Source organism: Salmo trutta, chromosome 2 (assembly GCF_901001165.1).
Source record: "Salmo trutta chromosome 2, fSalTru1.1, whole genome shotgun sequence".
In the NCBI taxonomy this organism is placed as follows: Eukaryota; Metazoa; Chordata; class Actinopteri; order Salmoniformes; family Salmonidae; genus Salmo; species Salmo trutta.
In genome coordinates this window covers 34,555,818-34,574,283 of record NC_042958.1, presented here as the reverse complement: position 1 = coordinate 34,574,283, position 18,466 = coordinate 34,555,818, and the positions used below count along the sequence as shown (strand labels likewise).

Sequence of the window (18,466 nt, the reverse complement as noted above, 5' to 3'; positions counted from 1 at the left end):
TGAAGGAGATTGCAACCTATAGTGAGTATCAATTTATAATCTTACTCTGCAAAATGCAGGGTTAACAGATTTAATCATACAACAGAACTGTAGCTTATTCTGTTTGCAGTCTTGCTTAATCCTATGGTTGTTTTCATACGTGACAATGGCGATAGGAGTTGGCAAGACCACACAAACAGATCTGAGACCAGTGGGGTATACTACATAACGGGTTTGAGGCAATAGAGGAGATAACATTGGTAATCTCTGAGTTCAACTCAGGATACCTGGTCATATGAAAGTGGCTCACCTTTTAGCGAGGTAATTTTCTATGGAAATTAAACCTTCAGAACTAACCTGCTCCGGGGCAGGCTACCTTCTATTTGTTTTCCACGTAGATCTTTTTGGGTTGAAATGACGTGGAAACAATGTTGATTCAGCCAGTTGTTGCCCAGTGGGAAGTGTCCAAACTATGTTTTTCAAGCTATTGCATTTTGAAATTTGCCCAAGGCAAACCAACCATAGACATATCATCAATACTGTAGATGGCAGTTCCCATTCAAGTCAGGACTGGCAGCCATTGCTAGTGTACCCATGAGTTTAACAGTCAAATTGACAGGTTTACAATTACCCTTCTATGGGTAATATGTCTATGGCCACCACAACGCAAATATTCCGCATATAGAAGGAGCGATAGGAGTGGGAAAAAGGTGCTTGTGAATTAATAAGTACACCAAAGACGGTATTAACGATAAGTAATAAAATAAAGATGGCACTTCTTCAAGTTTTTCACACAATAGCCTGCTGATTTTGCAAGATAACTTTCCTTTTGATTTTGGCACTGACTTGACCATGGATTGATGTTTTAGCATTGTCTCAATTAATAATTCAGCATTCGACTAGCCTTGTGCGACATGCATGCGCAGTTACAAGCCTGCTAGAGCTCGAGGCAGGTCGGAAGAACAATATCCGCCGTCGTAGTATGGATGAAGCCTGAGATGGAATGTGAAGCTAATTGAAGCTGGCTAGCTTTATAAAAGCCTGAGTAGATCTAGCTTGCTTCGTAGTATACCACTCAGGCTAGAATTACTCTATTACAATCATAGGTTCTAACTCAGCATACCCTCTGATATTTTCCCTCAGCTCCTGTGGTTCTGGACTCCAACACTGCCCACCCATTATATTTGGAGTCTGATGTGCCTGGGATTTACTTCTTCAAATACGAGCTGGGCTCGGAGGGCTATGACTCTGGGACACACAACTGGGATGTGGATGTTGGTGGCCAGGAATACTGGAGGCTGGGTTTGACCGACGGAGCAATGGAAGGGCCAGGGGACCAGCCAGACTGCTGTCTCTTGCACATGCTTTAATGTTGTCAATGCTCAGTTCATGTTAGCAATCAACAAAAAAGATACACAAACTAGCCTAACTAGAGAAAGGGGAAGTAATCAAGCCTTTCCAGTTTCTTTATTCAGCTCTGATGATGGGGATACATTTCTTGCATTCTTCTTTGGAGATTATTTTGACCTCCTTTGCATATGGAATACAGTACCGAATGAACGTATGAAGTTAAGACAATAGACAATATTACATTTGACAAAACTATAAACAGACATTTCATTTGAGCAACATAGCTCCTGCTAAGTGGCCTAGGCTCTGCTGTTTAAATGACCTTGTCAATCTTCTTTTTAGTCCTCTCCTGCGCTGTGTTGTTTGAGGGCATTCATTTAAACTAAAAGGAAAGAAGTGCTCACAGGTTGAAGACATTAAGGAGACTTTTTGTTTGGAGGAAATAAAGTTTGTTTTCTGGCATCTTTTTATGGGATACTTATTATACCCACTTTAACTATTTGGGAGAAAGTAATGCCATGAGTTTTTCATTCATTTTGTTGTTACATTTCACTTTTTCCACATTTTGTTATTACAGCCTTATTCTAAAATTGATTCAATACATTTTTACCTCGTCAATCTACACACAAATCTCCATAATGACAAAGTGAAAACAGGTTTTTAGACATTTTGCAAATGTATTAAAAATAAAAACTGTAAGACAAAAGTATTCAGACTCTATGCTATGAGACTCAGGTGAGGTCAGGTGCATCCAGCTTCCATTGACCATCCTTGAGATGTTTGTACAACTTGATAAAAGTCAACCTGTGGTAAATTCAATTTATTGAACATGATTTGGAAAGGCACACACACACACACCTGTAAATATAAGGTCCCACAGTTGACAGTGCATGTCAAAGCAAAATCTAAGCCATGAGGTTGAAGGAATAGTCCGTAGAGCTCTGAGACAGAATTGTGTCGAGGTGCAGATCTGGGGAAGGGTACCAAAAAAAGTCTGCAGCATTGAAGGTCCCCAAGAACACAGTGGCCTCCATCATACTTAAATGGAAGAAGTTTGGAACCTACCAAGTCTCTACCTAGAGCCGTCCGGCCAAACTGAGCACTCGGGGAGAAAGGCCTTGGTCAGGGGAGGTGACCAAGAACCTGATGGTTACTATGACAGAGCTTCAGCCATCTCTGCAGCACTCCACCAATCAGGCCTTCATGGTAGAGTGGCCATACGGATGCCACTCCTCAGTAAAAAGCACATGACTGCCCGCTTGGAGTTTGCCAAAAGGCACCTAAATACTGTCAGACCATGAGAAACAAGATTCTCTGGTCTGATGAAACCAAGATTGAACTCTTTGGTATGAATGCCATGCGTCACGTCTGGAGGAAACCTGGAACCATCCCTACGGTGAAGCATGGTGGTGGCAGCATCACGCTGTGGGGATGTTTTTCAGCAGCAGGGACTAGGAGACTAGTCAGAATTGAGGGAAAGTTGAACAAAGCAAAGTATAGAGAGATCCTTGATGAAAACCTGCTCCAGAGCACTCAGGACCTCAGACTGGGGCGAAGGTTCACCTTCCAACAGGACAACGACCCTAAGCACACAGCCAAGACAATGCAGGAGTGGGTTTGTGAGAAGTCTCTGAATGTCCTTGAGTGGCCCAGCCAGAGCCCAGACTTGAACCCAATCGAACATCTCTGGAGAGACCTAAAATATATGTACAGTGATGCTCCCCATCCAACCTGACAGAGCTTGAGGATCTGCAGACAAGAATGCTAGAATCTCCCCAAATACATGTGCCAAGCTTAAAGCGTCGTACCCAAGAAAAATCGAAGCTGTAATCGCTACCAAATGTGCTTCAACAATGTACTGATTAAAGGGTCTGAATACTTATGTACATTTTATTTTTCAGCTTTTTATACATTTGGAAAAATGTCTAAAAACCTGTTTTTGCTTTGTCATTATAGGGTATTGTGTGTCGACCGATGAGGGGGGAAAAACTATTTATTCCATTTTTGAATAAGGTAGTAACGTAACAAAATATGGAAAAAGTCAAGGGGTCTGAATACTTTCCGAATGCACTGTATGCACAGCATTTACAAGAATACCTTGCATACAGATGGTAAAACAACCTAGAAAGAAACTTTATTTTCATACAGGGCCATAGGCCTGCCAACCATTCTTATGTACTGAAAGCCTGTATTGCTCAACACCACAATGCTATCATACCGTAGGATTCAACACTGAACATTATCACTGTAATATTAAATTGTCATTGAATCACTTGAAGCATACACTTTTTCCAAGTCTCAGAGCAGGAGGAGTACTGACCTAGGATCTTAATGAATAAGATTATGGACAGGGTGAACCTGACACTAGATCTCCCTTGTCTATACAGTACAGCTGAAGCAGTATACTTTGATAAGTCCTTGCCAGAAAGAAATATATAATAGGATCCAACACTCCACTCACACAGGTTAGTGCGGAAGTGACTTGATTGGCTAGTGCCAAAGCCTTAATGGACGCAGTTCCTATGTCGCTATGAGTGTGTCTCTCAATGTAGATGGAATGGTTCACGTGATAGGGCACAAAAGCAACCAGGAAGTTCACCATGACGAGTATGATCATCCTGATAGCCTTGTCTCCAACTGGTCTCTCCTGTTGCTTGACGCCCTTCAGTTTCAATAGGATTAGAACATAGGAAACCACTATGGTGACCAGAGGAATAGTAAACGCCACCATGGTTGACACCAATGCTTTGGGAGAAGTATTTTCAGCTGGTTACACATGACCACGGTCGTGTTGTCAACCTGAATGGTCATCGTTTGGTCTTTGGAGAATAGCAAGGGAGTCATAGACACCGTCACTGTGACCCACAGGCTTACCACGACTGCTCTGGCATATGCGGTCTTCCTCATTTCCCGCGACTTAAGCGGTAGGACCAGGGCCAAGAGGCGGTCCAGGCCGATGCAGGTCATGAAGTAGAGACTGCAGTACATGTTGAGGTAGAAGAGAAACCCCACCAGGCGACAGGGGACCTCTCCAAAGGGCCACTGGCTGTCGGATAAGTGGTAGACCACCCGCATGGGTAGGATCAGCACGTAGGAGACATCTGCTATGGCCAGGTGCCTCAGGAAGAGTTTGGAGGGTGAGGCGACGGCCTGACGACAGAACACCCACAATGCCAAGGTGTTGCCAGGCACGACCACGAATACCAGGCGACCACGAATACCAGGATGTAAAAGCTAGCAAAAATGATGTTCTCGCGGTGGGATGCTTTGGTGTGTAAGCCATGTATCTCCTCCTCAGTGTAGTTCATAATCGTGCAGTGGACTCTTAGCCTATAGGACATAACAAAGACACAAAGTCAAGACACTGTAGTCTACAGAGATGTGAGATCTCTGCAGTTGCTACTAGTGAGTTGTGAAGGACTCTGTTGTTACACATCACTGTGGTTTCATTTGTGGGGTCTACATTGTTTCAGCACACATACCTACGGTCTAGAGGATTTTAACAGAATAACCCAAGGCTGTTTCTCAAATGGCACCCTATTGCCTATGTAGTGTACTACTTCTGACCAGAATGGAATAGGGTGCCATTTGGGAACCACCCCACGTGATTTCTATAGCATCAACAAGATGGAACAAGTATTTCAGTAATGGGCGCAATAAGTCCTCAATAAAAGATTGGAATAGTTTAGAAAAATGTATGTTACTTATAGTTGAGTAGCATAAGATTCATTCATCAATAAATGTACATGCAAAAACATAGATATTGAAACAAAACAATTCTAAACCTGCAAGAGAGAACGCTGGGAAATATGATAGTGATGGGCGTGGTTTTGGTTCAACTCTGGTTATTTACACCAACACTGGGGCTCTTTTACACCACTGAGTGGTAGTTTAAACATTTTACATTTAAGTCATTTAGCAGATGCTCTTATCCAGAGCAACTTACAGTAGAGTGCATACATTTTATAACATTTTTTAAATACTGGTCCCCCGTGGGAATCGAACCAACAACCCTGGCGTTGCAAGCGCAATGCTCTACCAACTGAGCTACAGTGGGACTAAACCTTTACAGTGTTAATTTAATTCCTGAATCAACACTAGAATGTTACATTGGAAAATGTACTGTGTTATCTTTCACTTTTCCCAGTTCATTTAAATCAATTTAACGAGGCAATCTGCAGTTCAAACAATAACAAAGTGTCAACCCTGTCACTGATTTGGTAAACAGCTGAGGGCTGGTGAAATGTAACCACTCTCATATTCCTAGACAGAAGCTATGGATGTAAGGACTGACCATCCATAAGATCAAAATGATAGTTTTAACAATGTTTTGAGGCCTTACAGTGTTGGTTTACAATGACATTGTTTACACAGCGTATATAGTGGGTTCTTGATTGGTTAAGACAGTTGAACTAAGCTCATGAGGCATTTATAAGTTACATTCTTCAAGTATCAATGGGTACACCATTCATTTAAAAGTCCAAAAAATGTATGTGTCAACTGCAGACTGCCCCTTTAAACTTGAAATTGAAATCAAATGAACATAAACTTTCATTAAAGATAAGAAATGATCATATATGAGTAACAGTAAAGAATAGTAAATAACCACTTCTAATGCATAACTTACCAGTAGGCCCTTTTCCTTCAAGGCGTAATGCTGGATATCTCTTTTCAGTGGATTACAGACACATTAATGTGGTGGTGGTTGTTGCAGACTGGGATGAGAGTCGTTCTGTTGTCTCTACTACTTAGAGATGTAATTCTCATAGGTTAACTTCCTCTTACACAGTTCTCACACCCTCAAAGCACTGGTCACTTTCCAGACTGACCACATTGCAGACGTGGCAATTGCATCAACCAATGGTTACGTGCCACTTCATTGACTGCGTAGTCAAGCATCCGATTGCTATATCATATGATGTGGTTAACTGATACGACAAACACCTTTGCAGGGGTTTTGAGATCTGGCTTGCATCTGCAACTTAGTCAGCCTGGAACGCAGCCATTATGTGGCCTGGACACTCACTGACACCTCCTTGTCAAGTAAATGTAATGAATCAGTTAATACAGAGATCAATTCTGCTTGGTACGTGGTTGAAGCTGTGTACAGAGTTGACAGCAGAACAGGAACTAAACGTGACTAGAACTTAAATGCATTACAAGCATGCAGACCTTTATTGTTTTTATTCCAACACAATTCTTTACCACATCGCTTTTTATGTAGTATGGTTTAAAGCTTTACAAAAATGAGAGCAAACCAAATATTTACAAAATCTATCTGTGCAAACTTATTTCTTCTTTTAACATGATCACTCTCCTAAAGTATCTTAAAGGCATGCATACAAATAAACTTTGGTATGTTAACAAAGCTACTGAAGTTCTTATTAGAAGCATTTATGTACACTTGCTAGACCATTTTGTGAATTTCTTTTGTTTTTAGTACTGTATACATTTAGACATCAATAAACATTAAGTTAAGAAACATAGACCTCCAGTCAAGCTATTGAAGGTAAAGACTTCAGCCATCACACCTTGAGTGTATGTGTAGAGTTTCCACTTGGTATGTCATGATTACAGTAACACAGTCAGGAAATGACATAACTTTGGCAAGTAGGCACAATAACTACAGAAATAACTGTCATACCTCATAAATCTCCTAAAAATACATTGGCAGTGCATGGATAACTATATGAGAAAATATTCTTAGCAAAATAGAAGTCAAGTCAACGCAATTCCACTTTAAACGTCTGTATACTTACAGTATACATTCATAAAAGGCATTTACAAGGGCTATGCTGAATGAGAACACAAGAAATAATGTAAGATGAAGATATACTATGGTTATCCAGTCTCTGGTTTTCAAAAATAAAACACATTTTTTACACGGTAATAGTGATTGTACATCAACTGTTTTTTCTTAGATAGTCAGAAAAATCGTCTTTTTTAAATCTTTAAAATCATTTCCTCAGTACTCTAATACACCTTTTTAAAATCCAGGATTCAAGTTCCACGCATCAGCCAAAGGAAAATGCAACTTAAAACGAAGTCAAAGCATCAGTGTGAGAATGCCAGTGACAAATCAAATTGAAATATGAATGGTTGGGGAAGTGCATCCATTACCCTTTTTACAACAAAATACAAACCAAAACTGAATAGATCTAGCTCCTGAGAGAGAGAGAGAAGAGAGAAGAAGAAGAGAAGAAGAAGGGGAGAGGGGAGAAGGGAGAAGGGAGAAGAGAGAAGAGAGAAGAGAGAAGGGAGAAGAGAGAAGAGAGAAGGGAGAAGGGAGAAGAGAGAAGGGAGAAGAGAGAAGAGAGAAGAGAGAAGAGAGAAGAGAGAAGGGAGAAGGGAGAAGAGAGAAGGGAGAAGAGAGAAGGGAGAAGAGAGAAGAGAGAAGAGAGAAGAGAGAAGAGAGAAGAGAGAAAGAGAGAAAAAGAGAGAAAAGAGAAAGCGAAAGAGAGAGAGAGAGAGAGAGAGAGAGAGAGAGAGAGAGAGAGAGAAAACGGGACTACTGTACTAAGTGGAGTCCTTGGCTGCTGTGGCGGTTGGGATGCAGGATTTGCCGCTGCTGCCATTCTGGGGCCTGTAGCTGGTGAAGCTGGGGGTGTGTATGGTACGGATGCTCTTCACACCCGGGCCCAACGGGGTGGGCGACAGAGGGGAGGGGGAGGAGGAGGAGAAGGAAGAGGAGGGTGCTCGGCCGTTTTGAGTCTGCGAGGAAAACGAGAGAGCTTTACCTGTGTGAGAGGGCTTGGGGAGTTTGAGGGAGGAACCGTTAGAGAGGGAGGGGATGTGGGAGGAGGTGGGGAGGGCTGAGCCAGGGTGGCGGGGGGCGTAAGGGGACGGGATGGAGGACTTGGTGGTGTGGGGGAAGGAAGAGGAGGAGTTGGAAGAGGGGAAAAGGTTAATAGGGTTAGTAGCATCTGAGTTTGGAGCAGACTGGGAGGAGCTGCCTTTAGCAGAGCTAGGATAAAAAGCAGGAATTTTAGAGGCAGGTATAGTAGGGGAAGTAGTTTTATGACCCTCCCCTGCTCTTTTAGCGCTTCCGTTAGCCTGCAAACAGAGATGCCAGAACAAAGACTGGTTGTCAAAATGGGAACTGGTTATTAAAGTAACAAATGTAAAAAAAAAGGCAAGACAACATTGACTTAACTAAAGTTATAGACAAGAAACAATCACAAAAACAAACTTTGCTACTAAGAGAACTAAAAGACACACAAAAAGGCTCAAACTAGCTACAGTATCTATCTTTACTGGGTTACTTGAGGTAACTGAGAAACACACTGTTAATTAAAAAGGAGAAAAGAAAAGATTGAAAGGATGGAAGGAGGGATGAATTAAGTTTGAGTTGGGGGAGGGGGCACTGCTTGGTGATGCCTGTGTGTTAAGAGTGATTGTCAAGCTTTCTGAGAGGTGGAGACAAAAACTGAGGGAAAAAACAGGCATACATCTTGGTTGGGGAGGAAAAAGGAGTATGTTAGATAAAAGAGGGGATATTTTTGAGGGTAAGACAGATAAAAGTGCATATCTGGAGAAGTAAGGGTGAATATTCCACTGACTGGTACTGCAAGTGCAAGGGGGAGAGATGGGTGGTAGAAGAGCATCCTTCAGAGAAGGGCCGGATGCAGCCTGGTGGAACCAGTCTGATTGCTGCATTCACCATTCTATTTAAGTGGAATATAATGGTGAACGAAGCGATCAGGCTAGTTCCAGCAGGCTAGAAGGGAGGGGTATTAAAGTGTGGTTTAGTAGCTGTGCATTGTGAAAATAAAAGAGTGTATCAGGTAGACTGTTTGGGTTTAATAGATGTGCATTGTGGGTAGGAGGGAGTGTGGCTAATCAGAAATATTGGTTTAGTAAAGCATCCTGAGGTTGGTTGGCAACACTGTTTAGGAACTCAGCTGTGATGGAAACTGGGGATGTGATGGAGAACTCAGTCGATGACAGGATGCATCTGGACTATTTTTCTTTCTCTTTTCTTTTTCTCTTTTTTTCTTTTTTCTCGTAACCAACACAGCAAAAGCTGCCATGAGCAGTGTGGACCATGCAGAAGCATACGGTGATGTTATAAGGGTAACAGTCAAGAGTCAAACATGCCTTTCAGTCAGAGCAGATTGAGAGAACATAAACAGAAGCCAAAATGGCCACCTCAATCCCATTTAAACAAAACACTTGAACTCTCGCAGCTTTGGTTGTTTTTATATTTTTTTCCCTTAACACAGGTCTCTTGTTGTCTATACCCTGTTCACTATACAAGTTTATTCCCTCTAGTCCCTATGGTCTCTGGTAAGGCCCTATAGTAAAACTACCTGTCGGAACTGCCTCTGAGCGCTGTCCTGTAGCTTTTGCTGTTTTCCTGCTTTGTCAGTAGTAGTCCCTGGCGACTGCCTGGACTTCGCAGACATGGGCACTGGCATCCGACTAGTAGGGGAAGCGACACTGGTTGCGTTCTGCAAGAGGATCCAAATGAAACAAAACAAGAAAATAAAAGAAAGAAAAAAACAGAACACCATATTGGAGGTATGACAAACTGATAGAAGCAAGGCAATGACAGGTCACAAACCTGTTTGTTCAAGATTACCACTAACCGTTGAAAACTTAACACCAGTAAGAGCACATGCACCGCCTGTACCGTAGTAGCCTATACCAAAATGTACAACCCTACAGTTAATGCAGTCCAAGGACAACAGATTTAAGAAACCAAAAGTGTAATCAACATTGAGTGTCATTGTCTGAGTAAAAGTCTGCCACTCGCTGAAACCCCGGTTAGAGTTTGAGCAGCCAATCGAAGTAGAGATATGAGAGACAGGACGGGACCCACTGAAAATGCCACTCCCCAATCATTTTGGACCATGGAGGGAGAAAGCAACAGAGAAGGGCTCTGTCATTTCCAAAACACCTGGGAAGTGATTAATGAGTGTTTGGTTTGTAAACCACGTGGTTAGGATGGAGTGAAGGGAGGAGTAAAAAGGGGACCCAAAGCCTCCAGACGGACAAGAGCTTAGAAAGAGACCTGTTGGCTGGGGGTGATGGTGGCGGTGGGGAGGGCGGCTGGCCTGGGGAGGAGCTGAGGTTTGGTCTTCTTCCTCAGAGAGGAGGGCTTATTGGGCTGGGGGACCTTGGGGAGTGAACTCTTAGAAGGGAGTGATAAGGACCTCTTCAGGCCTCCACTCTCCCCACTCGAGACACACCCAGGCTGGGGCTCCACGCTGGCTGCACTCCTCACTGGTTCCTCCTGGTGGGGCCTTGCGGGGCCCATCTCACTGATGGTGGTCTCTAGCTGCTTGATGGTCTGCTCCAGGCTGTCCAGGGTCTTGTAGGTGCTCTTCCGGATCTCGTCCGTCCTGCCTTGGGAATCTGAATGCTCCCGCTTTACTACAGCTGGAGCCTGGGCCTTGGGTGACATGTCTGATGGTAGAACAGATTGTTTGGAGCGGCTTTGGATCTCAAACCTCTTGGCCTCCTTGTGCTGTCGGACCGTGCCGTCTGACTCCTCCTCGTCCTCGTACACCACCACCTGCAGCGTCTTCTTACCTGTCTTGGTGCCTGTGCGGATGGCTTGCGACAGAGCGGCCAGCTGCTTCTTGGGAAACTTGAACTTGAACTTCTTCTTCCCGTCTGGCTTGCCGTCGCTGGACGATTCGGTGAGCTCCGCAGACGAGGAGGAAGAGTGCGACAAGCTACTACTGGAAGAGCAAAGAGCGCCGCTGGGGGCCTTGACGGCCATGGGACCAGCCGCCCTCTCTCCCCCCTCGGGCCTGACCTTTACCTGCAGTCCGCCGCTGCTCCCCCATGTCTCTTCCGACTCCTCGTCCTCCTCGTCTATGCGCTCCGCGGCCAGCATGCTCTCCAGCTCCTCCTCACACTCAAACACCGTGGACAGGCGCTTGTAGGCCGAGCGGATGTCCATGGGCTCGTCAAAGATGATGATGACCGGCTTCTTGTTGTTGAAGCTGTCGTCCTGCGACCCCACCGAGCTGCCGCCGTCGCTGCCCGGGGTGGTGTGGGTCATGTCCCGGTTCCCAGGTCCCCCCCCCACAGTCACAGTCTGGATGCCCCGTTTGGCATTGACCAGCTCCTGGTATTCCCCACAGGACAGGGCCTGGACCTTGGTGTTGGTGATCATGAAGGCGATGTTGTCTGGGGGCGGAGGGCCTTCCTCACCAGGGAGGTCAGGGCTCAGGAAGGCCTCCTCTTCCATTTCCTCATACTTGGGTCTGGGCTGATCTCTGGGTTGATTGGTGGCCTCACTAAGGGCCTTCTCTGTGGGAGACACCACTGCCTTAGGAGCCTCTGCTATGGTGATTGGTGGAGAGACTTTAGGCAATGCAGCGGGCAACACAACACTCTTACTAAGTGAAATGCTGGACTCCTGGACGACTGAAGACACATGTCTCTTGACTGTGCTTATCTGAGGCTTATCTACAGTGTTGGCGGTTGGGCGTTTCAGAACCCCTTCTACCACTCCTGGGCTGGTCTTCAACGATTCTGAGCTCACCACCTGTTTCTGAGACAGAGGGCTGGGGCAATTCAAGAACAGAGGCTTGGGAGATATAGGTGGCCCTAACTGCTGGGGTTTCGGTTGCGGCTGCTGTGGCTGCTGTCTTGGAGAATTGTCATTAGCATTCACATTTAACACCTGTGAGGGGGACAGTGTTGGGTTGTCTCTGCATTCAGGAGCCTCCTCCACTGGGGCCAGGGGTGGTGGCTGCTCTTTGGAGATCTGCCCAGTTACGTAGTATATGACCTGCAAATAGCAAAGGAAGGATGAGAGAGTACATGTTAAAAACTACAACACATGACAAGACTATCAATAAGAGAAAATATATCATGACATGTAAGGCACGCGTTTGGCCTTCATACGGCCCATATAACATGCCTTCGTAAGGCCCACATAACCATGCAACATGCCTTCGTAAGGCCCACATAACCATACAACATGCCTTCGTAAGGCCCACATAACCATACAACAGTCCTTCGTAAGGCCCACATAACCATACAACAGTCCTTCGTAAGGCCCACATAACCATACAACAGTCCTTCGTAAGGCCCACATAACCATACAACATGACTTCATACGGCTCATATAACCATACAACATGACTTCGTAAGACCCACATAACCATACAACATGACTTCGTAAGACCCATATAACCATACAACATGACTTCGTAAGACCCATATAACCATACAACATGACTTCGTATGGCCCATATAACCATACAACATGCCTTCATACGGCCCATATAACTATACAACATGCCTTCATACGGCTCATATAACCATACAACATGCCTTCATAAGGCCCACATAACCATACAACATGCCTTCATAAGGCCCACATAACCATACAACATGCCTTCATAAGGCCCACATAACCATACAACATGCCTTCATAAGGCCCACATAACCATACAACATGACTTCATACGGCTCATATAACCATACAACATGACTTCATAAGACCCATATAACCATACAACATGACTTCATAAGACCCATATAACCATACAACATGACTTCATACGGCTCATATAACCATATAACATGACTTCATAAGGTCCATATAACCATACAAAATTACTTCGTAAGGCCCATATAACCATACAACATGACTTCATACGGCTCATATAACCATACAACATGACTTCATAAGGTCCATATAACCATACAAAATTACTTCGTAAGGCCCATATAACCATACAACATGACATTTGTAAACATTTCAAGGCACGTTTGGAACTTTGGATGCCAAGATTAATGTTAGCATCATAAATGCCCTGAGATTTTGACTATGAAGTTTTAGCGGTGAAAATATGGTACTCGTACCCCAGGGCTCTGACGAAGAGGGGTGGTGTTTCCGTTTTCATCCGTGTTGGGATCTTTGTCCTCACGGGTGTTCTCAGAGCTCTGCTAGGACAGTTTGTGAAGGGACAGCATTATTGTGCAATTGCACTCTATGGGTGAACTCTAACATGGATTCTCTCTACTATGCAACAAAGCCTATTTTGATTGAGTTTCAAGATACGTGCTTATAACATATTAGATACCTTATAGGATCATACATGCAGACACAAGTGAATAGTTATGGTATGTTATGGCTATTATGTAAAACCTTTAAAGGGACAATCTGGGATTCAAACAACAAAGCAGTCTATATATCATTGATTTAAAAGTTTAAAAAAATATCTACCAATCCCAAATTGGCCCCTTTTACTAAAGAATTAGTTACCAAACTAATACTCTAATCTGAGGTATAGACTGACACCCATTTTACCAACAGACTAGCTAACATACTACGTTCAGTGTTGCGTCACGTTTTTATATATTCTCAACGTTGTTGGTTTAAAAGAACGTTTAATCAATCATTCCCATTTGGTGAGTGGAATGCAATGTTGTATGACTGAAAATGTGTATGTAGGAATAACATGACCAATGCATTGCTGGTGTGTGAGCTGAACATTGTGTTTACCAGGAAAAGATCTTATCTGACCCACAGAATAACTGGATCTCTCATACAGTCCATGTACAATATCTTGTGACATGATTTCTGAGCGAGTTAGAGAGGAGCATGAGATAAAGGGTGCATCCAAAATGGCACCCTATTCCCTTTGTAGTGCACTACATGCACTCTTAGAAAAAAGGGTTCTAAAGGAGTTCTCCAGCTGTCCCAGGTAGAACCCTTTTTGGTTCCAGGTAGAACTCCTTTGGGTTCCATGTAGAACCCTTTGGGAAAAGGGTTCTACAGTGCATGGAAACAAATAGGGTTCTACCTGGAACAAAAAATTGATATTTAAATGGTTCTCCTAGGGGGATAGCCGAAGAACCCTTTTAGGTTCTAGAAAGCACCTTATTTTCTAATAGTGTACTTTTCAACAGGGCCAATATGGCTCTGGTCAAAAGTAGTTCACTATATATGGAATAGGGTGCCATATGGGACGAATGCACTGTAGTTCCCTGTTCTCCTGTGGACAACAACCATATTAGGCATCCGTTTTGGTATTAAAATGAATTAGAAGATAGAGTTAAAGTTATATAGAGATTCAGAGATATAGTAAGGTATCATTCCCAAGAAATAAGTCAGGTAAAGAAATTGGTCCCAGTGACCTAAAGTAAACCAGGTCTGCAAAAACAAGTCTGTGACCTAGGTAACAAGTAATAAAACCTCATTCAAAGTACTTTCCTATAGCAAAGTCTATAAGCAAATTATTATTTGAATAAAGGGCAGTTATTCCCAAGAAACAGACAAGACCATTCGATTAGGTCTGGATGCAAGATAAAGGATTAGTTTATTGATTGGATCAAGCAAGACAAACATAACGTAATCAAAAATCAGTAGCAACAAGACACCATTCATTTGTTGGATACACACAATACACTTTTCCAGACATTTTCTGCAGACTTAGCCAGAGAAAAACAAGTCCAAGCCATGAGTTCCATTGAAATCAAAAAGGGAAAAAGAGAATAAGTCAGAATCAGAAGGGATTTTGGGTAGTGGAGTTGTTACAGTACAGATCTCTTGATGGAGGCAGAAGCAGGGAGGTGTGAAAGGCACAGAGGTGGTTAAGGTACAGCCATCGAGCGTTAGCTGGCATCACACATTGGGCAGAAGCAGACAGTTAGGAGGACGGCTAAACGGCACCACGTCCTTTACCTTTTTCTCTTTGAGGGGCAATAAGGCCTCGGGTCTTAGCTCTCTGATCTGGGGCTCAACTCGAGTAGGGTGTGTCTCTAGCACACTACTTTTCACCCCTACATCCTTAACTGTGCACTTCTGGAACACCTGGGGAGTGAAGATATGTTAGGGGATTAGGGTTTAGGGCCCTGAGGGCTAGAACCTAACTATTCCTGCCATTTGTGAGGTGATAGTCTATTAGAAACACCTACAGTCATGGCCAAAAGTTTTGAGAATGACACAAATATTAATTTTCACAAAGTTTGCTGCTTCAGTGTCTTTAGATATTTTTGTCAGATGTTACCATGGAATACTGAAGTATAATTACAAGCATTTCATAAGTGTCAAAGGCTTTTATTGACAATTACATGAAGTTGATGCAAAGAGTCAATATTTGCAGTGTTGACACTTCTTTTTCAATACCTCTGAAATCTGCCCTGGCATGCTGTCAATTAACTTCTGGGCCACATCCTGACTGATGGCAGCCCATTCTTGCATAATCAATGCTTGGAGATTGTCAGAATTTGTGGGTTTTTGTTTGTCCACCCGCCTCTTGAAGATTGACCACAAGTTCTCAATGGGATTAAGGTCTGGGGAGTTTCCTGGCCATGGACCCAAAATATCGATGTTTTGTTCCCCAAGCCACTTAGTTATCACTTTTGCCTTATGGCAAGGTGCTCCATCATGCTGGAAAAGGCATTGTTTGTCACCAAACTGTTCCTGGATGGTTGGGAGAAGTTGCACTCGGAGGATGTGTTGGTACCATTCTTTATTCATGCCTGTGTTCTTAGGCAAAATTGTGAGTGAGCCCACTCCCTTGGCTGAGAAGCAACCCCACACATGAATGGTCTCAGGATGCTTTACTGTTGGCATGACACAGGACTGATGGTAGCGCTCACCTTGTCTTCTCCGGACAAGCTTTTTTCCGGATGGGGATTCATCAGAGAAAGGAAAGGGGATTCATCAGAGAAAATGACTTTACCCCAGTCCTCAGCAGTCCAATCTCTGTACCTTTTGCAGAATATCAGTCTGTCCCTGATGTTTTTCCTGGAGAGAAGTGGCTTCTTTGCTGCCCTTCTTGACACCAGGCCATCCTCCAAAAGTCTTCACCTCACTGTGCGTGCAGATGCCCTCACACCTGCCTGCTGCCATTCCTGAGCAAGCTCTGTACTGGTGGTGCCCCGATCCCGCAGCTGAATCAACTTTAGGAGACGGTCCTGGCGCTTGCTGGACTATCTTGGGCGCCCTGAAGCCTTCTTCACAACAATTGAACCGCTCTCCTTGAAGTTCTTGATGATCCAATAAATGGTTGATTTAGGTGCAATCTTACTGGCAGCAATGTCCTTGCCTGTGAAGCCCTTTTTTGTGCAAAGCAATGATGATGGCACGTGTTTCCTTGCAGGTAACCATGGTTGACAGAGGAAGAACAATGATTCCAAGCACCACCCTCCTTTTGAAGCTTCCAGTCTGCTATTTGAACTCAATCAGCATGACAGAGTGATCTTCGAGAGAATCACTGACATGATGTCAGCTGGTCCTTTTGTGGCAGGGCTGAAATGCAGTGTAAATGTTTTTGGGGGATTCAGTTAATTTGCATGGCAAAGAGGGACTTTGCAATTAATTGCAATTCATCTGATCACTCTTCATAACATTCTGGAGTACATGCAAATTGCCATCTTACAAACTGAGGCAGCAGACTTTGTGAAAATGTATATTTGTGTCATTCTCAAAACTTTTGGCCACGACTGTAGAGTACCCGGCAGTTAAGTGGAAAAAATGCTTCTCCTAAAGTCACTGAGCCTGGTGCTGGTTTGATACTGCTCGTATACTATTAACCTAGTGCTGTGGTGGCCGAATGGTTAAACTTTCTAGGGGTAAGACCATGGCTAATTCTGATTTTGTAAAGGACTGCGTCCATCCTCTGCCAAGTGAAGGTAACCCAACCACCAGGAAAGGAAGGGAGAGAGGACCCACTCCCACAGTGAAGGAGAGATACAACAGTCATTAGTGTGGATGTGGATGTATTTCCCAGTGGTCCTATTTGATCAATATAGTATCGTATAGTATGAAGTACGTGTGTGTGGGAGTAAATGTACAGCAGCTGTTGGATGTATGGGTCTTACCTGGAGCTCTGCCATGATTTTGTCCCCCTCGTCGTCCTCCTCCTCCTCCTCCTCCTGGTGGATGGCTGAGACAGCAACGGGGGCAGGGGTGGAGGGTGTGGTCTCTGGGGGGATCTTGGTGGGTTTGCGCTGGGCAGCTGGGACTGGGACCTCAGCCTCCTCTTCCTCCTGGTTTAGATGGGAATGGGGAAGCGGGTTAATAGCTATATTTAATATGACTCAAATACTAGCATCACTGTTATTTACCACAAGAGTCAGATCAACAGATCAACATTGCCCATTCCAAGGTATATAAATGATATTGCTTTCAAATTGCTTGATAAAACTGTCCTTAAACTGTCCCCTCTCCCCATGTCGCTTATAGGTCAGGTCTGGACCACACAAGTAGAAGCCATGTCTGTGGTTTACCACTCGCTCTGGTCCAGAACGTTACTTGCGGCTTGCTGATGCTGAAGGCTGTGTTAGCAAACCCCACGTGATGCCCTGGACCAGTGCTAGTTGACCGCAGACTTGCCTGCAGCCAGACTACATGGCAGACTGACCTGTCCCGAGGCAGACTCATTCCTGCTGGTGTAGACCACCTCTCCAGACCGAGTGGTGGTCATTCCAGAGCTGGAGGTGGGGAAGGTCTTTCTGGGCGGAGGAGGGGGAGGTGACTTGCTGGCCTCCAAGCTGACTTTGCCCACTTTGTCTGAAGGGGTGGTGGGCTTGGTGGTGGGCTTCTCTAGTACCGGCTTGGGGAGTTTCTCAGGACCAGCAGGCTTGGCTATGGCTGGTTTGTCTGAGCTGGGCTCAGGCGGAGTCTCTTCTGTAATAGACAAACACATATAAGGTCAACAATAAGGCCTACATGAAAATTACAAAGGGTCATTTTCCTGAAGAACAATTATATGCTTGCATAAAAAAAGATGTCCAAATGTATTTTTATAGTAGTGGAATATGTTGAGTGTGTCAGGTAGCTTCATAAAATACCCCTCCCTACCTGTGGTTGGTGCCACAGGCTTGGGGGAATCCACTTGGTCCTCCAGGGCAGCAGGGATCACTGTAGAGGCCTCCCCCTCGCTCGGCACCTCCAGACAGGGGATGCCCTTCATCATGTTGGCCTGGGCCTCATCCAGGATCCTCTCAAACTCCCTCCCATCATAGTGGCCCATGTTCTGCCTCCGCTCCTCCCACTCCTTCTCTGCTGCCTGTGGAGGGCAAGAGAGAGGAGGGAAGATTGAGAGAGAGAGAGAGAGAGAGAGAGCAGTGGAGGGAAGAGAAACAGACAGTGCTTTCAATAACCCTTAGGGGAAATCTGATATGAGATATCATAGATCATAGATTGAAGACTGAAGCA

General features: G+C 44.3%; 1 protein-coding gene and 1 pseudogene across 4 annotated transcripts in view; both read right to left on the bottom strand.

Moving 5' to 3' along the window:
- Positions 1 to 3,441: 3,441 nt before the first annotated feature.
- On the bottom strand, positions 3,442 to 4,824 carry LOC115148340 (uracil nucleotide/cysteinyl leukotriene receptor-like; annotated as a pseudogene).
- A 2,931-nt stretch (positions 4,825 to 7,755) lies between these two features.
- The window catches only part of LOC115154356 (sickle tail protein homolog), a 188,806-nt gene continuing 178,095 nt past the window's right edge, over positions 7,756 to 18,466 (bottom strand). For all 4 annotated transcript variants that reach the window (XM_029700514.1, XM_029700522.1, XM_029700533.1 and 1 more), the window contains 8 exons: positions 18,110 to 18,317; positions 17,670 to 17,935; positions 17,128 to 17,295; positions 14,984 to 15,112; positions 13,159 to 13,242; positions 10,343 to 12,076; positions 9,639 to 9,779; positions 7,756 to 8,382 (listed from right to left, as the gene is read on the bottom strand). In XM_029700514.1, coding sequence (XP_029556374.1) covers positions 7,846 to 8,382; positions 9,639 to 9,779; positions 10,343 to 12,076; positions 13,159 to 13,242; positions 14,984 to 15,112; positions 17,128 to 17,295; positions 17,670 to 17,935; positions 18,110 to 18,317 — 3,267 coding nt within the window. In that variant the 3' untranslated portion in view covers positions 7,756 to 7,845. The remainder of the gene's footprint in view (positions 8,383 to 9,638; positions 9,780 to 10,342; positions 12,077 to 13,158; positions 13,243 to 14,983; positions 15,113 to 17,127; positions 17,296 to 17,669; positions 17,936 to 18,109; positions 18,318 to 18,466) is intronic.